We start from the raw sequence: 26,939 nt of genomic DNA, 5'->3' as shown, positions 1-26,939 counted from the left end.
CTACATACGTTTAACAAACTCTATTCCAAGGTAGGTAGGTAGGTAGGTAGGTAGGTAGGTATTTTCTAGGTTTCACAAAAGAAAATACTGAAATACGACTATATTTAAAAAGTTTTTTTATATACAATTATAGTTAGATATTCATACAATGAAACAAGTGCCAATATAGTATGGCGTATATTTTTACTGAATTCATGAAAAAACATGTCATTTTGTGTTTCTGTTATGTAATAACCCCACCCTATAACTGACTTCCCTGCGAACTATTTTTGCTAGGTTCACCCTGTATAAATAGATAAACATAAGTTTACCCATGCTGTATAAAATATTAACAAATATCTTCACATTGATTGTGGGTCCGCCTGCGTTAAAAAATTACCGGGATAAACGTATACCCACGATAAAAAGTACACTATAGCACTCGGCAGTAATTAAGTTTCCTATTAGTGAAAAAAATGCAAAACGGTTTAGTAGTTCCTGAGATTAAAGCGCTCAAACAAACAAAGCTTTATATGTTATTATGGATATAAAAATGCGCGTAACTTTGGTCTTATGAAAGGCAAATTGAAAAGAGATGGGATTGCGTGTGCGACCTCACTCATTCATGTTTTTAAACATGGCAGCCAGATATACTGCGGAAGTCTCATCTATTAATTTTTAATAAGTGCCTGAACATTTCTATTCGAACCGTCATTACAGCGCGTTCTATAAGAATGCATCGCAATTTGTGTTATAATAAAAACGTACATGAAGTTACGAGAGACAAATAATAATATTACACTTTAGTTGATGCAATTAGTTTATAGCATTAACAAATTAACGTACACATTATCTAGCTTCGTATCTTTAGTGTTCGAGGCCGACCTTAGATGGTGACCGGTCGTTAAATACATTTATTAAGATAATATTGGTGTGCGGGCTGCTGCTGCTGGCTATTCCGATATACACACTATCATGTCAACTCCCCTAACATTGAGTCGTGTCAATCTATAGCAGCGCAGCCATGTCGTGCTGTCAATAATATGAATGGATGGTCGCGTAATAGTGCATATCCCACCTTGCGTCTGTTTGGTTGTGAGACAAATACAGTATGCACACTTTATTAGCATTGCAACCCTGGTTAATTAGGAATCGCATCTCGGTAAAATAGAGGCCTAACTATCTGTGTTGGAGCAAGGAAGAGGACTTTAATTAGCACAGAAGAAGCACGTCATTGTTATGCAATTTATGTATTGAAAATATTGTAAAATTCTTTTATGGTGGTAACCAAACGCGTAATCATATAATGAGCAACGTAACACGCCAGAAAGATTATCCTACTGTAATTAGGTACACTTGCACTGGGTAATGGACTTTACGGGCTTCATGATCTGTTACTAATCAGTGTTAATTGCTCTAATTTCTATTAAAAAAAAAACGTAAAAGTAAGAAATATTTCACCAGAGATTTTTGTTTATACGTGCACGACACAGTGAGCCCACCGCCTGGCCCACTACCGGCCTGTTTACATCTGCATGTACAAAAGCTTATCATAGAACGCGACAAACTGGTGTGGACCATATGGTGGACATTTACCCCGTTTGTACGGTGGTTGCTTTTCACCAGCAAATCTTACAAAACCATCCCTTATTTATTCCCACTTAATAATATAACGTTGGTGGTGTGCAAATGTTTCAGTCTGATAAATAATAAATATTCTTCTAATTAAAAGTCTGCAGTCTGAGTTAAGTTATGAAGTGTACGATACAGCTAGAATAATAGATAACCTTCATTGGTTAGTCTTCGTGCGCAGGCTTTTATGAAATTGTTTTCTGTATTCTGTACCTTACGCGCCGCCTGGTATAAGTATAACCTTATATTGTGGTAAGCACTTTACTCGTATGTAGGTACTCCGTATGATGATTAGGGTACATTTTCGATTGGTATTTCTACAATATACGTAAAATTCGGTATTCCGATAATACGTCACTCACATAATGTTGGTATTGAAAAATGGGTAAATTTGTTCCGAGAGTCCATTTTTATGAATTTTCGGATTGCATGCTCTAGTTATTATTAAGGGCTAATTTTAGGAGGTGCTATCAATATGCAATCTACGGAGGCATATCCGTCTTTGTTAAATTATAGGCGTTCTAATCTAAGGACAGCTATCAGCTATATGCCTGTATAAATATAAGTGTCAAAAAACCAAACATATAATTAATACAACAAAATTAATTTGCAATAACAACACACAAAACACAACTTAAATCTATATAAACTTAATCTAGCTAAATCGTGTTTTTATGTTGAAATGTATATTGAATATTTTTCGGAGGCGGTGCCTAATTTATATTAATTTAACTCTTTCAAGTCCGACAACGTGTCGACATCCTAGAATCGTAAAATACAATGTTGTCATCTAAATGAAGTGTATTCTGTGGGCGCAGGGTGCTGGGTCCTACCGCGGTGCTGCAACTGGCAGAGCGCGAAGAGCCGCCGCCTGCCAACATGCGCCCGCTCTACTCGCTGGCGATGCGCGGCGCGGTCATATGCTTTTCCGGATTCCGGAAGAAGGATGAACTTGTGAGTAAATACCTTAGTACTGCGGTCTTACCGTACTACAACTACGCCACCGAGGCAGTCAATAAATATTAATTACGGTAAATGTGCGTATAATATACTTTTCTGCACTTAGGAGAATATGATGAGAAAGATAATGTATAAAACATTACCTAACGGGTCACATTTTAAAGGATAATGAAAATATTTTGTTAAATAAATAAAATATGAAAACGCAGGGTTTTTTTTTAACATTACTGGGGAATTGTAAATAGATTATATTTCAATTTATTTGAATGAATAAGTATGATGCATTAAATATGATGTGGTGTATGTAAATGTGTTTTGTTATTTGCAGACGTACCTGATAACGTTGATACACTACATGGGTGGGTCTATCCGCAAGGACATGTCGAGCAAGGTGACGCACCTGATCGCGGCCGCCGCCACCGGCGACAAGTACCGCTACGCGTCCGGGTTCGGGCTGCCCGTCCTGGCGCGCTCGTGGGTCGACGCGTGCTGGCAGCGGCGCGACGACCCCGCCTGCCGCGCTACCGACGACGCTCTCATTGTTAGTAAACATAATGCGACCTTCGCGCTCGCACACGGACACACACACACACACACACACACACACCACACTCCGCACTGACATCACCGTTACATCACTGCGCCGCGCTGTCCGCGCATCAATTGGCGGAAGTGTGCGTTTTAAATGCGGATCTACTGAACATTTTTAAGACGCAGATTTGTTATATATTTTTGATTTTTGTACTGTACGATCGATAGGTTACAAGTGTGCGAACTCGAAATAATTAACTGAGAAAAGCAATGCGTTGCTTTTATTAAGTAGTAAAGTTTTAGATATATAATCCATTGAATTTTTTAAAAGCTTTTGTGATATTTAGAAGCCCCAAAACAGCGAACTTACCATATTTGTAAAAGTTATCTTCGAAATTTAGAATATTTATTTATTTATTTTTAGGGACAAATAGTGGTAATTATGTACATTAACTTAATAAAATTATAGAAACAACTAACAATTTATTAAATACATAACCTTTAGTTACCAAGGCATGCATTGAATACATGTAAAAAAAAATGGGGATATTGTTTTGTTAATTTCATAATGAAATTGCCACTAAAATTGGTGATTTCGTGCATCTCCTCCTAACTTTTGCTTCATTATAATTTGCAATATTTGATCGAAAAACTAAAAAGGAATAATAATTTGTTAGCATAAAATTTTCAACTAGATTTAAAATTAATGAAAAAAAGACGTAACACTTTGTACATTCCCGTCTGTAATTCGCGTGCCGCCAATTATGGAACAAATTGTTGAAGGCGGTTTGCTCGGGGAAGAGGCTAAACTAAATGTGGGATGCGTAAATTTCCTTGTATATTTATAGTTTTAACTTATATTGTTATATTTGCAGAAAGAACACAAGCTGAAAGTGTTCGCGGGCGCGCGCGTGTGCTTCGTGGGCTTCCCCGAGGATGAGACGCAGCACATGGCCGAGGTGCTCGCCAGCAACGGCGGCGCCGCCTGCGCGCTCGACCACGCCGACTGCACGCACGTCGTAAGTCGCGCCAGTCGCTACTCCGCGCCGCCACACCTACACACCAACACACCAACACACCAACACACCTGCACGCTCTACCACACAATCAGCGCAGAGGGACGCAGAGACGGCTAATAAACTATATTGGATTATAATCGATTCTACTTTGTTATAATATCGTTTATATTTGTATAACAGAAACCTACTAAACTCTCACGGGCCCATAAGCCACCGGTGGTTTTGGTTTCGACGTTTTTTTATACGTATTAAATGAACAGGTATCGGCCGTAACGCCATGTTGAGTTTTCAAATGTTATTTATACCTAAGTCTACCGACCATCCATCCGTCCATCTGCACTGACGCTTTCTTTCCGTTTAACAATTATACGATTTGTGTCTACAGCAGAACCATATTCAGAACTCTAAACCTCATTTATAATGCGAACAGAGGAGGCACTTGATTTTTAATTTAGACGCGTACAGTCGCTGACAGTTAGAAACAGCTTCGACATACTTATATTAATGTTGCAACGTTCGTGCGTTTGCAAAACGTTGCTTATAAGTAAGGCTACGATAGACGAATGCTAAAGTGCTGTACGAGTTTCCTCCGAACACACATTTACCTCTGTATAACTTACGTAGTTGTTTATTTATATACTTCTTGCCACATTATGCATATTAGTGACTAATTTTAGTATTATGAAGTCAGCATGTACATAGTTAGTACCCCTGGGAACAGAGATCACACTTGGTTGTTACACTGTAGATGTTGCAAATTAGTGGTTTATAGAAGGTTTTTATGTAATGATTATAATCTTTGTATTTTGTACTACGGTCTCTTTTGTTAGTCACGTTATTTAAACGTGTTTTCAATGTCAGTCATATTATGTTATGCGGGCACATAGTGTGCTGTCCTCCAGTTAGTTTGCAGGGTTGTATCTTTACTTTAGTACAATCATTACTGTCCAGTTTCTCTAGCAGGAATTTACGCGTTGTAGTAAAAGTATAGTATACGTATCGATTAAGTTAACGTTACATATTTCTCTATAGTTCTTTCACTAAACTATACCTAAAAAAAATAACAAATTCGTACTGCCTGCCCATTGCTTACATACATACTTGTAGTTTACACGCGTCCAATGTTCATGCTACCATTTTAGTTCCAAATACGTTCATTGAAAATAATTTTACGTACAACATAATGCGTAAATTCCTGCTAAGGTTACTTTTTAGTAACTCTTTCGTTCAGAAGATATCTTAGTAAGACCAATGACGTGCTATGTAGTCTCCGCCGCGATATTTGTTCAAACAAATAGTATCAGCTGATTCGCGCGCGTCCAGGTGCTGCTCAATGTCAGCAATGATTTCACAACCGAACAACAGATATGTTAATGTGTCATTCACATACGTGTAAACACACTGTGCGTTGAGTAATTCAGTATATTTTTATGAACGTATTAGAATTCCATTGACGTTAATAGTTAATGCGAGTATAGTTAAGTAAATGGTGGTAGTTGAGTGTAACAAAAGGGTCGTTGAAGCAGTTGCACCGCACCCCCACCAGTCCCGCCGCACGACGTAAAGTCAACCCATTGCTCACTTGTTTGTTATTAAATCCACACACCCTCACCAATTAGACCTCTAAAGCATTGAGTTAGTTCGGTCGGTGTGCTCACTGCTCACTGTGCTGCGAGTAGTCGCGCTCGAGCCTTGCCTTCGTCACGCTGGTGTCTGCTCATCATGGCATTGTGTAAACATTTTCATGTTCTATTAACAATTCTTCTGGGCTATTGTTGCAATAAATATGTTAGGTACACAAAATGTGTACCGGTAAAATTAATCTTCTTTCTGTTTTGTTTGTATAAACATATTGTGATACGTGTTCAATATAACTGACTATTGAAACAAATAGAAAATAAATATACTAGACAACGCTTCTCTGTATTTAACTGCCTCTATCACGATAATTTATGTATAGTTGTGCATGTATGTACTGGAATGGCTTCATTACATCATTGCGTGGTGTGTTTCACACATGTTTCAGGTAATGGCCAATGGGGAGACTTTCGGTCGTTCGCTTATCCTATCACCTCACCTGAACTCGTCCAGTTCTTCTGCGAAGCCCTCCCGGCCTACTCCCAACCGGTCCCAGTCCACTCCTAAGACCTCTCTGTACCGCAGGCTGTCGGCGCGGCTGTCGGGCCGTCGCCCCAGCCCGACCAAACAAGCTACGCACAGTAGCAGCGATTGTCAAGACGACAGAGAGGCTCGATTGCAACTCGCTCTCGACACTATTAGAGATAAACACTTGACGCCCAAAGACCAAACAGACGGATACAGTATTAACTATTTAGGAAAATCGTTTACGGACGACTTGTGTTCGTACGACGGTGACAAAAGTAACTCACATGTTGATCATGTTGACTTGCGGAAGTACAAAGCGTGCGACAAAGAGAATAAAGACGCATCTCAACAACTGCACAACTCGCTGCGGACCAACGTTAAAGATAAAAGAGAAGTGTTTAGGAACAAATCTATGAATGTATTTAATTTAGTGGACTGTCTCACAGAGGCAGGATCCTTACATTCTTCCCTCACTAAGAGTCTGTGCGATCTTGACCCTAAAGATGAAGCTGGGTTCCTTTTACCTAATTCAAAAGGAAAAAATGAATTACGCCAATCAACGACAACAATTTCCTCGGGCAAAAAAAGGAGTCGAAATTCTACCGATTCTAGTTTTCAAGTAAGCACAATAGACGTAAATCTATCGCCGGACAAATGTGAAGACAGCAATTGGAAATCTATTAAAAGATTGAAAATTAAAGATTCATTTAAATTCAAAACTAAACCTACGATATTTAAAAAAACAAAGAAAGAATCTGTTTCGAAACCCACTGGTGACATAGTAGTGGAGCCCGTCAGCCCCGACAGCGTGAAGCCCACCGACCCGGCGGGAGAGTTCGTCGCTTCTACATCTTCACCGATTAGAGAAGATGACAACGCTTCAATTTGCTCAATGAATACAAGTAAACAGTCGGGATTTTTCGATATATCATTCGCTTCGTTACGAAGTTCCAAAACTGTAAAATCAGCTTCAAAACTACGCAGAAGTGTTAAATCATTCACGGCTTCGTTCCGAAGTGAAAGGAAAAAGAAATACGAACAACGGGCAGAACGCAACACAGTGGAAGTGGACGCTAGACATTTACCTCCTAATCTTAAGAATGTATCGACACCAAAGAGAGACCTCGATGAGATGAAATTAGACATTTCCCCGGTGCAGGTGGATACAGTAGATAGTACCGAAATAATTACTCCAGTAAGACACACAGAGGTGGATGAATTAGATGATTCGACAGTGTTTAAAACTCCGCAAGCGATATGGCCTCGTAGCCACCGTCACTCGATCTGTGGAGGGTTCGAGCTGCAAGCTTGCACGTCGTCCGGCCCGCCGACGCCGCCGCTCCGCGCCCCCGTCGCCCCCTCCGTCCCGCCCGCTCCCCGCTCCAGCCGCGAGCTGACGCAGCCCGCCTCGACGCCCCCCATCCGCGACGCCCGCGCCATATCGCAATGCCATGGAATCTCGCTGCCGGTACTAACACCATTTTATTCAATACTAATTAGATTAGCTTGTCACGTCATTATAAGTCAGCAGTCTTCGTCAGTTTCGATCGAATCGAGGTCTCCCTCATCTCGAATCGCTCTCGGCCGACTTGCATGCTCCGTGCGAATACTTTAACTACATACACTCAATAAATGATTATGTGTAAGGCGCTTGAAATTTCGTAGGGCAAGCAAGGGAGGCATGTCGGAAACCGCATACGCCCTGACCGATGGCTCCCGTGGGGTGGTGGGTTTATTAATACACACAAATCGGAAAACGATGATAACATAGGCTTACATTTCATTTGGATGCGCGCAGGTCGTTGATGAACACAATACAGTGCTGGCGCCGGAATGCTCGACACGCGTGCACGTCGTCAAGGCCGAATGGTTCTGGGCGTCTGTGCAGAACGAAGAGGCGCAGGACGAAAGGGACTACTTATTTAAAGACGTAAGTGATTATTCCTTAAACGTTTCAAAATGAAATGTCTCATAACTTAAAACTGCACTGATTAATTTTAAACAGTACTTAGACGAGGTATCGCGGCGATCGTCGGTGGGCGGTGCTACGGGGACGTGTGTTGCGAATGACGAGGCCACGGGTGGAGGCGGCGCAGGCAGCGGCGGGGGGTGCGCGGGACCGGGTGCAGCGGGCGGCACGCCGGCGCACCTGCAGCGTCTGCGCAAGCGCAAGCTACGCGGCGGCGAGTCAGCGCTGCACAAGCGGCGCTCCTCTGTGGGCGACGCCGTGCTATTGAGTCTGTCCGGCAACCTGCTCGACTGCACGCCCTCGCCTGATGGGAAACAACTGCTTGAAGGTGAATTTATGTTAAACCTTGAATTGTATATTGAGTGTTCAAACTTTATTATTTATTTTTTAATTTTTATGGCCTTTTATAGAATCTGAAGTTCCTGATAATGTGGTCAGAAAGTTGATGTCACCGCGCCAACAAGTGTTTATGGAACTATTACAGACGGAATCGAATTATGTTGGAATCTTACATACAATAGTCACGGTGAGTGTGTCTATGATATTCATTTGAAAACATTGGTCTAAACGGAGTAAAGTGCCGATTCGGGATAAAAGCAACTCAAGGTAACTTGAGTTAGCAACATGTAGTAATGCTTTGCACCAGAGATGTTTTTGCCTTACGGATATTCTTCCCCGATCTTTAATAATAATCAGCAGATTTTCCTGAGTTTTCACAGCAAATACCCGTGTCGTAAAGGTCTTAAATTATTATATATCTTACTCGCAAATGCAGTAATAGCTATTATACTATTTCTACCTAAAAGAAGGTTGCTAAAAATAACCCCAAAAAAATTAAATACACATATGGAGGTTTATAAAAACCGGTTCTACGCAAAATGTATGGTTTCCATAATAATATTCCATAATTTATAATAAATAAAACTGTTTGGTTCATTTGATTCATATATGTACCGAAGTGTTAGTCTCTTACCATATGAGTTAAAGATAATCAGAATCTAGTTAACACAGGCTTAGTGTAATTCGAGTAACAGCAGTTTTCAATAAACCATCCTTATGCTCTGTATTTAATCCAATTTCAAGAGTGAACCAATCAAAACAAGTTGTTTGTAAGCATGTCAAAAAAAAAACCGTTTTGATTGGTCAATTACCGTGAAAGATCAAAAAAGCGGCTTAGGTCGTTTATTGGTATTGGAGATATATAACTGGAGTTGACTTTCGTTAACTAACGCCTGTTTTTATTTTGTAGTTGTTCAAACAACCATTAGAAGTGATGGCTGAGGAGGACAGCAGTAATGGTAAAAATCAAGCGTTACTGAATAACACTGAACTCAAAATTATATTTGGCAACTTACCGCCTATTTACGAGCTCCACCAGTGAGTATGAATTACTTGTTTATACAGACGTGAACTGTTGTATGTTGAAGAAGAGATATTGTGATATGGCTGTATTGCAGACGGATGCTGGAGGATTTGCGGCACACGCAGATGCACTGGAGCGAGGAGATGAGCATCGGCCGGCTGGTGCTGAAGTACACACCCGACATGGTGAAGGCGTACCCACCCTTCGTAAACTTTTTTGAAAACACCAAGGAGATGTTGCAACAATGTGATCGTGAGAACCCAAGGTGAACATAAATAATAATATTGTTAGTATCAATTGTCAGTGGTAGACTTAGTGATATATTATGATGTATGACTAAAGATTGCGAAACATTAAGTTCAGTGTTTGTTACACTATGTGTAAGACCCACTGGAATGCATACATACATTTTCACATAATGTATGAGATATATTAATGTTAATAATAAGGAATATTTTGTAAGTTTTTTTGATATTTCAATACAAAATTATTTATTCATTTCTCACTATAGATAATCGGTAAAATGTAAATAATTAATTCCAGATTTCATGCATTCCTGAAAATCTGCCAAACTAAACCAGAATGTGGTAGACAGAGCTTACAGGAACTCTTAATTAGACCAGTGCAACGATTACCTAGCATAAGTTTATTACTTGACGGTGAGTATAAACATTTATCAATAAATGACATGGCCAGTATTGACATGGATGTAAAGAGAGAGAGTAGATAAAGGGTATTTTTTTTTATACTACCTAACATCGACGTATGCGTAGAAAGGAGAAACTAGAATATTAATTCTTCGCATCGATTTTTATAGCCCATAGAGATTTTATTTTTATTGTTATATACATTATTGGGGCAGAAATAAAAGCGTTAAACCCTACGCACATCCCCACACCTTCTATACATCGATCTCATAGCCGGAAGAGTCGTATCACGTAAGGCCACCACACAGGCCTTACCTTGTGATATATTGAACCTGTTGTATTGCAGATATACTAAAGCACACGCACAAGAACAACCCCGACCACGCCGCGCTCGTGCGCGCGCTGGCCGGCCTGCGCGAGGTCATGTCGCACATCAACGAGGACAAGCGTAAGACCGAGGGGCAGCTGCAGATGTTCGACATCTACAACGACATCGACCAGTGTCCGGTACGGCGCGACGCACACATATCTATCTATTTATTAAAAACGTATATTAACGAAATCATTGCACAGCTCGGAGATTAACATTACATTTTATATAATATTTTTGTGAGCTGGATTTTGTTATGAATCAAAAGAATATAATTATGTTGAAAAAGTTTATTGTAAGCGGAGATATAGAGAAGAAAAGTTATGAAAACATAAGAAATGTACACGACGAAAACGCGTTTGAGTATAACATGATATGGTTGAAAATCCACATAAAGGCTGTGCATCAACACCTTTCATAAAAAAATTATGTAAATCAATTTAATAGAACGTTGGGGTGGGCTAGTAACAAAGCAATATTTTTATTCTCTTTTATGCTCTTTTAGGCTCACCTCGTTTCGTCACATCGATCGTTCGTGTCGCGCTGTGAAGTTGTAGAACTTTCTAAAGAGCTTTCCGGCAGGGGAGATCATTTAGTGCTATTTCTCTTCACTGATACCATGGAAGTTTGCAAGAAGAGATCTAAAGTAAGTATCTCGCCAATAATATGATAAATATAATAATAAAAACACATATTAATTGTATCATTTACGACCGCCTATCCCTTAAGAGGCCAACGTGACTTTAACCTGAAACAATTCAGAATATTTCTAAATTTCTCCTCACAGTATTCGAAAGATGATGTACAAAACTGGGAACATTCCCCGTAAACTTAAGGACATTGTAGGTCTATACAATATTTGCAAAATTGATGGTAATTATAAGCAAGAAATCCCAACTTTAATTTAGAAAGGGTATTTTATTATATTTTTAGGCTTTCAACAGTAAGAGCCCTACGAACGGAACCGGCACGATGCGGATAGGATCCAGCAAACCATATAGGCATATATCGCTGATGCCCCTAAGCACGGTCAAGCGGGTCGTCGATATCAGAGAGGCTGAAGGTATGCTTAGAGACTATTCGTGTGTTTCATAAAACAAAAATTACAATTCAAAGCGGCTATATTCAACCTTTTCTAATACGGGCTACTCAGATGTCTTGAACTCTTAGTGAGGGTGTCGCAGGCCACAACCTAAAATCAATTATTTATCTACTTAGGTGTTAAAATTAAAAATGCATGTTTATTGCAATGGAAATATAGTTTATATTTTCCATTCACTGAATTATTTTCTTCCATTAAGTGTCGCATACAACTCTAGCGATCTTGATAAGTTTCTTTTTTCTTTGAAGAGTTTGGAGTCAAGTCGTTTAAATAAAACAAATAGGTATATGGCGGGTGTGCTAGCTAGCAAAAGCAAAGGCTTGACTTGCCGCAGATTGCATACAGCAAATTTTTAGTAAAATAGATTAAGAAATTGAGAGTAAGTTTAAACTTGCCTTATGTGTAGTATTTTTATCATACGGAAAAGCTAGAATATCAGTTTTGAGAACAATGTCGATATTCGATATATCTGAGTGTTGAAAGTCTTGTATTCTATGCTTCTTTTTAAGTTATCGTTATTTTTGGTTTCGGCGTCTGAAAACTCACCTATTTAATGATGTGCTAAAGTTAAAAAGTTAACGAAATTCGTAGCAAATAATACTTCCATACTCTTGTTATACTTTGGGGTCGGTGCCTATATATTAGGTATTAAAGCTGAACACCACCAAAGAAAAACATATCCCATGTTATTACAAAAATCGAGATAAACCTTAGCTTAAACCTGTACTAACAAAACCAGGCTTATCTGGGAAACCATGGTTTAAATTTGTCCATATTACAAAACTCATAAAAACCGTAGACTTCTTAGTACCGCCATCTGAACCATAGCCTTTATATAAACCACAGATAAATACAAACACCATTCGTTCAATACGACATTATTCAATCGCAACGTTCCATATACCCAAAAAAGAAAACGTTTTCATACAATGTTAATGATTAAATAATGGTTAGGAGTATAAAAAATATTAAGACTTGGTTATTTCGCTCCAAGATCAACAATAGTTGTAACTTCGATTGCAATTTTGTTTAGGTTTCAAGTTTTGACTAATGTTGTATTAGCTGGTAATACATCAAAATTCGTGTTACGAAACGTCAGCTTCCCGCGCGTTATATGAAACCATAACATTAAACAAAACTATTGCGGTAACTATTGCAAATAGCTTTGAAATTTATTATCAGTGTCTTATTGTACAGAACTATTGACTCAATATAGTGATGGATCAATGAAAGAAGATCTGAAAATTGGAGTACTGAGTCGAGTCTATTGGGTCGGCGTGGTGTTTCCAGTAGCTCAACGGCTTCAATATCCTCAATATCGACTGAATCTACCACGTTAATTATCCATTTTCGATAAAAAATAACACAAGACAACGAAATAGACGCCAATTTAAGAGATAATCTGACAAATTATTTGAAATTTGATTTGACATTTACGATTTAGACCATCGTCAAACCAGGGGTCACGAGGTTTAGCATTAGACCATCAAATAGTCCACGGTTTATCGTTAAACCACTTTTTGTAATACCATTTTTATATAAACCGTAATTTGCATAGGTTTAAACCAGAGTTTTTAGTTAAACCTCGTTTTGTAATAAGACGGATAAAGTCAAATATATATTTTTTATTTCCAACAAGAAACATAGTCCAGTATGTCACAGATACCACTAACGATTTATATGGTCGGTTATGAAATGCAATTATAACAAAAATATGTAGTAGGTATATTGAACACAGGTACCCAAAATAAGATTTAACTTGTGTTATGGGTACCAACGCAATTACAAGTTTTTTATGTATGCAATATGTTAGTTTAGTAAAATATCACCGTTTAAAAAATCCCAGTACACATTAGCGAGTGTCTTGTGAACCTTTAAATAATGCAACAGTTTATAGCGTGGGCGTCGTAACAATTGAATGTTGTACGTTGCAGATTGCCACAACGTGTTCGCACTGATGTGCCGCAATAATCAGGAGCTGAAAGAGAAGCTATTCTCATTCATGATCACAGACGAGACGGTCGACAAGTCACATTTCCTGCGACAGCTCTGCCGACAAATGGCCAACACCGTCTGCAAAGCGGATGCTGTAAGTTTCTATTGTTATACATTATTATTTTAATGTGTTAAAAATCAAATACAAAACTAATATCAAAGTGACATTGTTATTATAAGCCTTTAAAAGGTTTATTATACAATTAAAAGAACTATGATCTAGGCTAAAAGACATTATTCCCTAGTATATAATATATAAAAATATATTTTACTTTACGAAATGAAAAGAAGTAGGTTGAATAATATTTAACTTTTTAATGAGTCACCACAGACAATTATTTACGTTGAATCCTTGTGTCCGGATGCAGCGCTACCTCGGCAGGGATTGGATTGACTTGGCTTTCAGTCTACCGCGCTGGCTGACTCATTACTCTCTTGTGTGGTTTGGTGAATAAACAATATACTACTCGTCGACGTAGTGCCAGTTATTAGTACTAGAACGAAATTGAGCCAATGTTAAATTTAGCATGTAGAGATGGGAATGGTATCCAGTCCGTTTGTTCTAGATAGACGCTAATATTGGTATCGAATTCCAATATACATGGAGTTCAAAATATTTAAGATTATATGTATGTTTTGTGTTCCTTAGGACAAATTCCTCGCGTGCCTCGACTCGCATCAACTCGACATCGACACGAGCGACCTCGCGCTGAGCACGTTTTCAAAAGTATCTAAATTTGCAGCTAGAACTAGAATAAAGGTATTTCAACATACTTTTTGATTAACATAGTAAGTGTGCTAAGCACTCGTATTTTTAGGATACATATTTAGGGTATTCAACGGAATTAGCGATGTTTTAATTTTTAAATATGTACATAATAATAGAATTTACTTTTTAAATACAAACATGGAAATTTGCAGTTTAAATAAAGAAGAAGGTCTTGTGTATTACTGCATAGTGTACAAAGGTAATTTTGTTTTTTTCGCCAATATCCATGTTTGTATATTAAATTTATAATCTGGATGAAAAATATTCAGATAGAGCATGATCTAGATATTATAACCATAGTTACAGGAGCTTAGCTTAATTATATACGAATAATCATTTATAACAGTACTATAATTTGTAAAAGTTTGGTGATGCAAGTGCAACGTTTCTGAACTTTGAACTTTGCCACATACATATTTATGTAACTAAGGCATGAAAGCATACTCTTATAATGTTTGCATTGAAATCAACATGTCTAAATCAGTAATAATATCAGTCTGTCATCAGTGGCTACACCCATACATACTTTTCCATGGAGGATTTTATTTCTAGCCTGTAACCACGCAGGCGTTTGTTGATCTGTGTATTAAACAATTAGAACAGTGGCACTAGAGTAGAGGTAACAAATGCACTGTACGCCGTACGGCGCGTGCGCTGGAGCACAGTAGTGGAGCGGGCTGGTTGTGTTGTAGCTGGAGGCGCTGGCCGGGCTGGGCGGCTGGCTGCGCGCCGACCCGGGCGCCGGGCTGCTAGACACATGGGTATTGCGCGCTCACTTACTCGCACAGGTCTGACGCGGCTCAAACACTCCTCGAGCAAACCTCCGCCCCCTCAACCCACTAATCTTCATCTAAGCTGCTTCTTGTTTGATACTGTGACGTCACGCGCCACCCCCCACCCCTCACCGTTAACATTTTCACACAGAACTCAGTGTGCGTTCATAAAGACAGGCGGTTCGTCGCATTAATAGCGCGCAATATAATCTGCTTCTTAATTTTAAATGAAAAGCAAAAATCATAGTAACTCTATGTCGACAAATACGATGAGTCTGACAAGTTTGACTCATTCATCAGAAGCGAGTATCAGAGGAGTGAATATCTCATTTAACGCTTCGCTTTGGACTCATTTGTGATTAACCATCATTTGTGAGCGTGCCATACCTGACTATCGTTGTGGTGTTTGGTGTTCATGTCACTTCACATTCTCAACCTGTTCCTATTTTTGTTCAAACTGAATGGGGTTTTGGTGCTCAGTTATTAATAAAACTAATTTTCGTAGATAAACACACACTAACAATTATAATTTAGTTAATATTTATTTATAATAATTTAATTTTTATAGTACTGTTTCATATATGTACACAGAGGGACCCATACAACAGTAGCATGCTATTAATTAATATAACGTGTGTGGATCATAATATTAAATATATTCTAATAGTATAACTGCTACGTGATTACTTGATAAAGAAGTTAAATACGAACCGATGTTGCAGGTGGGTCGAGCGTTGTCGTTCAATAAGACCCCTTCGAAATTGAAGCGCGCGATGTCTTCTATGATATCGCCGTTCGGATCCACCTCCAACCTGACTCCTGCATCGCAGCTGGCGCAGATGAGGCTCGCCAGCTGCAACAATATAAATGTAAGTAATCCTGTTTACTTGTAAATACATAAAAATCAAGTTAAATAGATGAAAAGAATAACAATAATTATTCGGCACATATTTAGTAAGTTTTACACAATCTCAAAATGGAACATGACATGGGAAATCCTTCCATGGTGGTGGTGACAAGGAGGGTACATTTTTTGTGTGTGTCGCAGGAGATGGGCGCGAGCGGCGCGTGCGGCGGCTGCGGCGGCGCGGAGGGCGCGGTGGGCGCCGTGCTCGTGGCGCCGCTGTCGGTGCAGCCCACGCGCAAGGCCACGGCCGGCGCCGCCGCCGCGCTGCGCCGCTTCTGACGCCGCAGTCCGCGCCGCGCCTGACGCCCGCACTGACGCCCGCACCGACGCCCGCACCGACGATCCTACTCGTGCCTGCTGTGCCTTGCGACTCGGTTGGAGAAACAAATACTTTTACTCGTACAGGTTAAATTATTTGATAGTATTATTATTTGTTACGGTCGGACGAGCTGTTGAAATCGAATATTATATAATATAATTTAAATCAATAATTAAAGTGTGTATTTGATGTTGTGATTTCAAGCGACGTTCATAAAACTGCGTGATCGAGTCACTAATCCCGTATTCGTGGACAGGTTTAAAGTAGTCAGTCTGTCAGTTTTATGAGCTCTATACTTTGTTTTGGATATAGTACATAACTTATTTTCTGGGCGATTACGGTGCCATTATGCGGGATCAGTGAAATATCTTTGTAATTATAATGTGAATATTCTACGTGCGGTGACATGTCACAGATTATTATCGATATTATTGAGATTTAGCGTTGAGGATAATGTGTACATATTGTGATATTTTAATTTAATCAACAAATAGGCAACATAGGTTAAAGTAGTCATTAACCATATTCCCGTCTGCTATGTTGTGGGGCGTTCCTATAGTGGCGAGCGGCGCCGGTCGCGTGGGCCGCGTCGGGGCTGTTGTAAGGTCTCGCTTGTTAGTCATTGTTTCGGGACAGTGGAAGTTGCCAATGTGTAAATAGTGTGCATCAGAGCTTCTAATGAGCCATCTTAACGACGCCCTTATTTATATGAACTTCCTTGATTCTGTTTTAAATGCGTCCGTCGTATCTGTACAAGTCTTGATGACCTCTTGTGCAACACAAACGTGGTCAGTCGGCGCATTCACCATTGTTGTACGAATTGAATCTGATGATATTTTGTTGTATTATTAGAACGCTCTAAGTCTTTGAATGATAATTATTGATAACCTTGTTAGATATAATAAAAATCAATAAAATTATATTGTAACGTTAAACGAGCATCAAACGCAATACTTTATTTGACTAAAATGCCAAAAAAAAACGGAATCGTCCTTTTGAGCAATCCTGTATTTCGAGAATATAATTTTCTCGTATTAGTTAGTGGAGGTTATAAAGTTGTTAAACAATGCCATTAAATGTGCTGTAATTGTAAATGGCGGTGTTATCTCTGTATTTTTGGATATTACGGGCACTTGTTGTTTTGCCATACTGTAAGTCATAGTATTAGACTAGGCAAGTCTGATGACTGGACTCGTAGTGTGTGTACCGGTTGTAAACTCGGCGCATCGGACAAGAGGCATAAGGCTACGTATCATTAATTATATGTGCGCATATTAATGCATTGTACAAAGATCTATATTTATAAATATTTTAAGTGATTGATAAAATAAATTTTATTCTCAATCAGTGACTTTTTTTTATTATTTACTAGCTTTGCTTGCGGCTGCACCCTTCTCAAAGAGTTATTCCGGGATAAAAAACCCGCTATATATTTTCACGGGATAGAAGTATTTCCTACCCCTGGGTAGGAAATACTTCCATCCAATCTAGAAAATATCTAGAAAATATTAAGACCCTGGTCTTATCACTACATCAAATTCAGTTGAAACGATTCGGTAACTTTTACGTTTATCACGAATAGATAGACGCAGAGGGGGACTGGGTTTTATAGTATGTAAGGATAACTAAAACCCCACTAATATTGTGATAATTTATTCATGAAAAACATTTTAAAAATATTTACTTCACAATTGAATTTAACTAAACAATTTTCACAAACACGAGGAAGTAGGGGTATAAACAACATTAATCATACATTTTTGGAGAAATACTGATCGGCCATATAACATATTTGTACATATTATACAACTCTCAGGTTCCGCGGCGTGGTGTTGGCCGTAGGAATACATACGCGTTGTGGCAAGCTCGTAATGGGACAGCCATTGCTACGCCTACTAGAGGGGCAATTGCCAAATACATGAAGGTAGCTGGCATCTCTGCATCTAATAGAAGTGCTATTTTTATTATGAGCGTAGCCTGAAACCGGTACAAAATATAAAACTATTGTCATACTGGAAGTGAAAAGGCATTCTATCAGTAGAGTGCTTTGACGAAGTGTAATTCGAAAACCATAGAAACATGTTTTGAAAACTGCACACACTTATATAATAAATACTTCAATAATTTTAGTTTGTTTTGCATACAATAGTGGCATGTTTTATAATAAACTTACCAAAGTAATAATAGGTATAATCTGCCATTGCATGCTGATGCGAGTTGAGCACGTGTTCTCTTCCGTGGCCAGATTCAGGTCGGAGATAAAGTCGTGGCTCCGGTATACATACAGCATTCCGACCAACTCTAACAAACAGACGAACGGCATCGCTGAGCCGCTCATAACAGCGTCCACACTTTCCAGTAACGCCACGCCACCCTACATAAAATAATATCAACCTTTTCGGCTTTTTAATAAATATCTACAAAAAAATAATCAAGAAGATCTGAATGCTGTAAATAGTCAAAGTTCAAAGGTGCAATAAATTCACAGGGTAGCTTGGCAGCATCTTCACAACATTTATAGTAGATACTGATGTTACGGTGTTTTATTTTTGGCTTGAACGTAGATACATTATAAATATATTAATACTGTATACAATTTTTAACAGCTACGTACGTTAGTGGCGAACAGAAAACTTAACATCATACAGGTCAATATTAAACCGCCGACAACTATTTGTTCGACGAAACTGAAAAAATACTCAAATTGCATTAAACAGTTTGAGATGCATTTAAAAAATAATAATGAAGTACTTACACAAGTTTTACTCTGTATTCAAATATCGTGTGAATTGCTGTCTTAAGCAAAGCAAACGCCACCGTCATGTACGAAAACATCAACCCGCCGAATATTAACGTGGTGCTATGACAGAATGCAAGTTATAATCGTATTACTAGCGCTAGTCACTTCTTGTAACGCAAACAGCGTTTGATATAGCCATTCATACCGCAGGAGTTGACTAGGAATTCATAAGCAATACATAAGTCAGTGGTTATAAGGATAATTGACAAACAGCCATTTTTAACAAATCATACTCTCTAGAATAAATCAATCAAAATACGTCATTCATTCGTATTTACATGTAAAAAAATCGAAAAGAGGTTTATTTTAATTATCTACTTACACAAGATGCGAATAGTTGCCAGTCGACGTGCATTTGGAGTACATCGGTATGATCCACAAAACACCTAAGAATATTGTGAACATAATTTTATTATCCATCTGCCAAAACACAGTTACTGGGATTGTCTCAAGAAAATCCGTTACCAGTAATCCACTAAATTCCTATAAAATCTGGGATAGACTAGAGTTGAACGGATTGAAGGTTTGTAATACGCAATTTTTTCTCAGTCGTAAATTGTAATACTAGTGGAATTATGATTAATGCGACAAATATGCGATCGGTGGGCGGATAATACGAACTAAGACAATATTTACTTTCACGCATGTTGATTAATCCCTGGGAGCTCGGCTGTATGTAGTCCACAAGTGCACACATGGCGGCACCCCCTGAATGTAAAGCCGTGAGCAACAATACTAAGCCTGAGTGCCACACATTTTCACTATGCAAATGAGGGTCTATGTGACCCGATGCTAAAAGGAAAAACAACTTGTGAAAACTGTAAATCTTCTTGTAATTAAAACATACATTATATGACATCTACGTCTAATGTCTGTAGTACATTATATTAATAAAATTAAAGTATTTTTTTATGTAGGTATAGTAGCACTATTGTTAGGTACCAAAATGGTTCAGTCCTTTTCCGTGTAATATTTCTGTGCCCACGCTTGCTGAATGGATATAAAGTGCAACTTCTAAAGCGTCAGCTAAACCCTGAAGCATCACAAACTAAATTAAAATGTATTCCAGCTCTGTACCAGAAATTAAAACAAATATAATATCATAGTTACATTACTCATTTATATTATTATTTTTGAACTTAGCAAGTATATTTATAGTAGGCATGGGTTTGAAAAAAAAATTAAAATACTTACAGTTCAAAATGTGTGTAAATCAAATTTCTTTACTACAAAATACACACCGCTATTATTTCTTTTGCACCAATTTTAAATGCTTTACGCAATGCTTTATGTAAGGATGCAAAGTTGGAAGCTGCTACCGCGACTAATAACACTACCCAAATCCAAGGTACCACGACGAACCACGATTTAATATTGTTCCAAATCAACTGTAACATGAGTAATAAAATGTTCAAATTGAATCTCCATACCATCTGCATGCATTATATATTTTTTTATTATCGCTTCCTCTCTACGCCTTATTACAACAAAATAAATTTAATACCCTTACCCTGCCATGTAAAATTCGCTCAATGACCAAAAAACCCCACAACATAAGCCAGGTTAGGATGAGACAAGCCACCAAGGTCATATTAAATTGTCCTAGACTTAAGTCTGAACGTAAATGGACAACTTCCACGCTACAAAAATATATGCATGGTATAGAATGCGTAATGAACTTTATTTTTTATGCTAGTAGAGTAATTTTTTTTACAAACTTTATTTAGTAGGTAAGTACAACAACGGTTACTGTTAATGAGTCGCGATACTCACTAGAAAAAATTATATGCTGGAGTACTATATAGAGGTGGGTAATCTCCTCTGTAAAGCTCCTCGCACACAGCTATTTTACGTAGCTTCTTTTTTGATACATTTGTTTCATCCTGTAAATTGTACCTAAAGTGCACCAATAATAAATAAAGCAAAAGAAAAATTTGTAGGTAAAGACATTGTTAATCCAATGTATACGAGCCGCCGGCAGGGAGCATTTGGCCCCCCCCAAGTTTGGCAAAAGACGCCGCATTATGCAGGCGAATTTTACCAACTTGGAAGCCAAAAGGCGGATGTGCTCCTTGAAGTTCCACCGGCTGTCGAGGACGAGTCCCAGGTACTTCATCGTCGACCCGACGCCGATGTGAACCCCCCCTGATGTATTCGAGTACAATATTAAGGACACCATATACCTTATGTAGGATAAATTTCGCCATGCTCCGTCATAAAGTCCGACGGTTGTCCCGATTGAGGAAAATCTTTGTTCGCCGCTGCCTTCTAATACACCAGTTTCTAATGAAAATCTGGTCTAATATACAAATAATAAAAAAGAAAAAAATAATTAAGTCAGTATCAAAAACATTTGTGAAATAAGTTAGTAATTAAGAACAAATAATATTCAGTAATTTCACTCGTGGACCGTCGGGCCGCGAGGTGTAAACACGGCCCAGTGGCCTCGCAAACACACGTATTCGTCAGATTTAGACGATCTATCACAGCTCTTATCCACCCTCTCCCATGGTACGCACGCAAAAATTTACAAATATTTGATTATTGTTAATTATTTAAGTATCAAAATGTATCACCGTTCAGAACCCTCCGTCCCTACCCTGCTATAGAGCTTACCTTATACAGACTTACTTGAACGCCCACCGTGTTCCGTACAATTGGATGCCTCAATTCCCACCCAGTTTCACCGGATTGGTGGTGGTAAAAAGTTGCTATGAGCGTTTTATGTTTTCAACAGTTATTATATTTTGGTATTAATAAGAAAAAAAGTAGTGGCTAATCACTTTCCGAACCAATACCATTCTTTTATCAATGGGTTCTTCGTTCTTAGAAAAATCTAGTGCATCCTATACACATATTTCAATCATTTAAAAACATAAGATATTAAAGCAAATAAATAAAACAGTCTTTATCCCCTAATTATTCAACGTAGAAGTATAATAGTCAAACCTAATATCGGTAGAAGATAACGACGAGCATAGCTTTTGTTGAAACAGGGAAAAATCCAGTTTACCTTTTGTAACATCGTGGCTGAGAGTTCCTTCCATAGCGGTTCATATGCTTTCAATTCAAAATCTCTGAAAAAATTGTATTTTATTTGATTGATTAGCTACTTTCCTACTAATTTGTTTACAATGAGCTTACCTCGTAAACACGGTACACACCCAACGGCCAATACTACAATTCCGTTAAACTAAGATTGACGTGTTTTGGGGAAGGACATCAATGGATATTAGACTCATTTTTATCTTTTTACTATATTAAATATTTACGTCATATGATAATTAACTTAGAAATAGCATATGCGTTTGAAATTTGATAGAAAGGGTAAGTGTTTAGAAACAGAAAAGAGTCGTAATACAAACACGTTTGTGCACTGTAATATTAGAAGAGTTACTGTCTTATTTATCTACTAGCTTCCGCTCGCAGCTTCGCCCGCGTGGATTTCGGACTTCAAAAATGGAGCCGGTCGCGAACGTTCGAGAATGTTCGTTTTATGGAGCTACTCGCTAGGTGATCCGCTAGCCTCTAGGTGCCAAGCAAGCCGCCTGCCTGTGCGTTCGCGACCTTGTATATATACAAAAATAATCCTTATAGCATGATTCAGTATTCACGCATGATGGCTTATTATTAGAGTATTTCATGTATAACTTTGGTGTTTCTATACCGATTTCTATGATTCTTTTTTATGGAATATTTAATAATGTTAACTTGTTTAATTAGGGATGACTGAGAGTGTTATAAACGTAAGAGTAGACAAATATAATGAGAAAGCTTCGAACTGCTAAGCTATCGGGAGTTACACGTGTTATTGTGAGTCAACCATAAAAGATAGACATATGCTGTCGTGGGATATTTTTACATAATTTTAAGGAGAACATTTCCGTCATACATGATTTCTGTGTAGCTTTAACCATTAAGGTAGCACACGCGACGGAAGCTTAAAAATGGAGTAACTTCTCCCGTTTTCCCAACATTTCCCTTCACTGCTCTGCTCCTATTAATTGTAGCGTGATGAAAAGTATACTATAACCAGCACAGGAGTATGACAAATAATTGTACCAAGTTTCGTTAAAATCCGTCGAGTAGTTTTTGTTTCTATAACGGTTATACAGACAGACAGACAGACAGACAAAAATTTTACTAATTGCATTTTTGGCATCAGTATCGATCCCTAATCACCCCCTGATAGTTATTTTGGAAATATATTTCATGTACAGAATTGACCTCTCTACAGATTTATTATAAGTATAGATATAGATTAAGTTTAATCCTGTTGAAACCAAATGTTTCTTTATCATGTTATTTGCTGTTATATATAAAGCAATGGACAAAATCAAACATAAACAACAACCATAATATAATAATTAGAGCCTGACGAGTGTAGGATTGTTTTTTAGCATTAAAATTTATACCATATTATCCCTAGGCCCTAATGCCTTCTTTCAGCGCTAGCACCTTATTTCCTATTAATTCTGGTGTTACGAGTGTTTATGAGACGAGGAGATCAGACGAGGAAATATGTCAAAACAAAAATATTTTATTCTTACCGACAATATGTGAAGGGCAGTCTAGCATCAGACACCGAATGAATTACATACATCGCGGCTATGGCGGCCACTGTGCCAGAAGTGATTGCGCGGACTATTGCATTTATGCATATTGCTAATCCAATACCTAAAATTATATAAGCTTATTTAAATTGAGACATTTTTTTAATTAAGTATTTTTTGAAAATAGGTTTACCATCAAGCATAGGTATGATTCGGAAAGCACGTCCCGGCCCGCTTATACTCCACTGACCTAAGTATACTTCAAAATGCCGTAATGGATTTGCGAGTGCTATCACAGCCAGTATTAGGAACATCATGAAAAGGACTGCAATAAATCATATCAATCTTATAAAGTTAGTAAAGTGAAATAAAAAAAAATTAAACAATAACATTACCGCCTTCAAAAACCAATAAAATATTTTGTATTACCATGACCATATATACTATATAGGTCTTATATACTGGTTACCGATTTTGGAGAAGGTGACTAAATAAAATTAAACATTGTTTTCGCATATTTGTTCATGTATTTATCTAACTTAGCTAGCAATATCAAATATTTACCGACTCTGTAATTAGTAACTAATATGTAGGAAATTTTGAATATTTCTTGGGTTTTTAATGGTAAGTATTTTGAAGACAGCGAATTTTTTGGTTTAAAAAGAAATATTTTTCGCATTTTGTGTTGGGAACAATTAAGTATATTAGCTTGCGTCGATGGCATAGTTGTATATTGCACACGCAGTACGACTAACGCGCTGAGGTGTTAAACCTTTATCTAGTGTCTACCCCATAGAAGTGAAAAGACGTGATGCTAAGCGGGTATAATATATATTAGAAATAGACCCAATAAAAGAACTTGAAAAGTCATAGAAAAGCAATAATTTGTATTTCCGAGTACTTGGCCGACATTCTTATTCGTTATTTTGGTTTTAAACATAACTACTGAACCAATTTTGCCAAAAAATCTTTGGGATTAATTTGAAAGCATATTCTTCCAAATTAAAAATGAAATTACCATAACGGTTAATGAATGGGTTCTGCGGTAACAAAGATTAAATAAAATACCTAAATATACTTACTATTAGTCGAATTTAGAAACATTTGCTTTTTTGAAGCTGATTAAAAAAAGTACTGTCTTAAGAGCCCTCCCCCGAGAATTTGTACCAAAAATTTTCGGCGTAGGTACTTACTAGTTATCTACGGCGTGAATATTATATTGAGATTTACTTATGATTTTTTTTAATAAATCAATTTTAAGTCTTTTCGAAAATTTTAAATTATCTTAATGTTCCTTATTCAATTGTCGTATTAAATAATATCGGTTGCAATTTAAAATTATGTTTAGGTACTTTAGAGGTTAAGATGAGGTTCTTAAACCACGGTTAGCGCGCCGTGTTGCTGGGGGAACAACTTCATAAAGTGTAATAAGTAAAATGACGCTAACAAAACCCGCCAGTGAGTGCGGATGCTGTAACTCTGCAGTGCATGGCCAGCAATGTGCCAAGGGCGAGCGAGCCGAGGCGCAGGCGTCGGCGACCCACCACGCGTCTCTGCGGCCGTCCACCCGTGGCGTTGTCCATGCCCGGGATTTGTGTCGTCGACCATACCACTGACCACTGGCTCTGCTATAAGTATATTAACATACGTTATCAATGTATAAAAGTTATATTTGATTATCATATTCGACTATCGTGTAACTATAATATTAATCTATTAGCGATTAGAGCTGGCGCTAATCACAATTATGTTCTAAGGATACCACAGGAGTTCCCTTCCAAAATTCATGTCGCATGGACAGACCACGCAGAACGTGTGATGAATCTATGGACATCTTGAAGGGGGGTTCCACGGAAGAAATCGTATACCTACTTTGTAAAATATAGGTAGACCCTATAACAGCCCTAATTAAAATCACATCTATATTTTTTTTGTCGATGGCTCGATGAACGTGAATAAATATTATACTTTATTAGTTTAACTGCGATGTAGGAACGCTCCCTAAAATTAATTAGAAGTTATTGATTTAGCAAACAAAATAAATCCAATAGATATACCTAATTGTTTAAATAAAAAAATACGTGTACAGACTTAAAAGTGGTTGTGCCCTGTGGCTCGGGGGCATCTAGAGAATTCGGCCACGGCATCCCCTGCCTGTCGTAAGAGGCGACTAATTGGGGCTTAGAGAAGTCGCGGGGCGATCAGTGGGGGCTGTTCGCTCAACTACAGTGACTCCTAGGTGGACGACAATGCGGGTAGTCGGCCTCCCGATCTCGTAAACGCCGAAAGCGTCCTTTAGCGTATGGAGACATCTTAACCCCCTCAATAAGAGAGGTGCCGCAATGCGGTATCGCGCAGCTATCTCAGTGCAACAAGATACCCCGGGCCGTCCCCCGTTTGCGCCGAAGAAGGCCACCGCGGGTTTTGGTTGGTATACTGGTGAAGGGCATATACAGGGACAGGGACTCCAGTCTAGTAGATGCTCGGACGATACTCCCGAGTGTCGACATTGGACTGGAAGACCGGTGAAACCAACATAACCGTTCCACTCAACCCCCAAATGGCGGTAGCGATAATGCGTTTCTACCCCCACGAAAAAAAAAGCTTAAAAGTAGACGAATAAAAATGCCAAGATAATTACTACTGATAAATATTTTTGTTTACTTTATTATAAGAACCTACTTAGGTACCTGGTTATATTTGAACCGAGAAAATGAATACTTCTTTAGCAATCGACCGACGTGACCATATTATGTAGATCAAAATATTAGTAGGTAAGTTCTTATAGTAAAGTTAAAGAACAAACACAATTTATTTTTTTATTTTTTAAAGGATTTTTCGTGTCGGGGATTAGAATTTTTAAATTATCAGAATGGATACTGAAAGTTTATTAGATTTTGTAGCACGCAATCCTTGGTTTGTTATAAGAACGTAAATAAATATATAAACACTCTCATTTACCGCATCTCTATTATCAAATGTTAGTATTGTTTCAAGAGATTCTTCAGTTCTTTTTGATTTAGCTAGCATACTTCCTATAATTTTTCTAATATTGTTACTAAATACATAAACAAAATGTCTCGTGAATAATTGATTGAATATTGAAGACAAAGAACCGTGTCAAAAAACCATAAGTTTATCTACA

At 38.1% G+C, this 26,939-nt stretch overlaps 2 protein-coding genes across 11 annotated transcripts in view; one reads left to right on the top strand and one right to left on the bottom strand.

Annotated features, from left to right (window-relative positions):
- Window positions 1-17,792, top strand: part of LOC115445078 (protein ECT2) — a 40,898-nt gene extending 23,106 nt beyond the window's left edge. For 2 of the 5 annotated variants that reach the window (XM_037444307.1, XM_037444311.1), the window contains 18 exons: window positions 2,430-2,565; window positions 2,900-3,112; window positions 3,978-4,121; window positions 6,148-7,695; window positions 8,026-8,157; window positions 8,233-8,524; window positions 8,607-8,722; window positions 9,446-9,573; window positions 9,654-9,824; window positions 10,103-10,218; window positions 10,553-10,713; window positions 11,082-11,222; window positions 11,510-11,639; window positions 13,613-13,767; window positions 14,323-14,433; window positions 15,135-15,230; window positions 15,938-16,084; window positions 16,264-17,792. In XM_037444307.1, the coding sequence (XP_037300204.1) occupies window positions 2,430-2,565; window positions 2,900-3,112; window positions 3,978-4,121; window positions 6,148-7,695; window positions 8,026-8,157; window positions 8,233-8,524; window positions 8,607-8,722; window positions 9,446-9,573; window positions 9,654-9,824; window positions 10,103-10,218; window positions 10,553-10,713; window positions 11,082-11,222; window positions 11,510-11,639; window positions 13,613-13,767; window positions 14,323-14,433; window positions 15,135-15,230; window positions 15,938-16,084; window positions 16,264-16,401 (4,075 nt within the window). In that variant the 3' untranslated portion in view covers window positions 16,402-17,792. The remainder of the gene's footprint in view (window positions 1-2,429; window positions 2,566-2,899; window positions 3,113-3,977; window positions 4,122-6,147; window positions 7,696-8,025; window positions 8,158-8,232; window positions 8,525-8,606; window positions 8,723-9,445; window positions 9,574-9,653; window positions 9,825-10,102; window positions 10,219-10,552; window positions 10,714-11,081; window positions 11,223-11,509; window positions 11,640-13,612; window positions 13,768-14,322; window positions 14,434-15,134; window positions 15,231-15,937; window positions 16,085-16,263) is intronic. The other 3 variants (XM_037444309.1, XM_037444308.1, XM_037444310.1) reach the window with 3 other exon arrangements.
- Window positions 17,793-18,078: 286 nt separating this feature from the next.
- LOC115445141 lies at window positions 18,079-26,939 on the bottom strand. Of its 6 annotated transcripts, none has more exons than XM_037444312.1 (16): window positions 26,756-26,937; window positions 25,242-25,419; window positions 23,988-24,119; window positions 23,792-23,918; window positions 22,255-22,318; window positions 21,425-21,540; window positions 21,015-21,137; window positions 20,752-20,881; window positions 20,483-20,629; window positions 20,184-20,274; window positions 19,878-20,033; window positions 19,564-19,627; window positions 19,197-19,301; window positions 19,056-19,128; window positions 18,615-18,815; window positions 18,079-18,418 (listed from the first exon to the last, which is right to left on the bottom strand). In XM_037444312.1, the coding sequence occupies exons 1-16, from the start codon at window positions 26,822-26,824 to the stop codon at window positions 18,254-18,256; spliced, it is 1,941 nt and encodes a 646-aa protein (XP_037300209.1). In that variant the 5' UTR covers window positions 26,825-26,937; the 3' UTR covers window positions 18,079-18,253. The 6 variants fall into 6 exon arrangements, with proteins under 6 accessions (XP_037300209.1, XP_030027134.2, XP_037300210.1 ...); XM_030171274.2 differs by having other exon boundaries at window positions 25,242-25,422; window positions 26,756-26,936; XM_037444313.1 differs by lacking the exon at window positions 21,015-21,137 and having other exon boundaries at window positions 25,242-25,422; window positions 26,756-26,936.

The sequence above is a fragment of the Manduca sexta genome, chromosome 28 (genome assembly GCF_014839805.1).
Source record: "Manduca sexta isolate Smith_Timp_Sample1 chromosome 28, JHU_Msex_v1.0, whole genome shotgun sequence".
Classification (NCBI taxonomy): Eukaryota; Metazoa; Arthropoda; class Insecta; order Lepidoptera; family Sphingidae; genus Manduca; species Manduca sexta.
The sequence above is the reverse complement of the archived record's forward strand: the minus strand, read 5'-3'. Positions and strand labels throughout refer to the sequence as shown.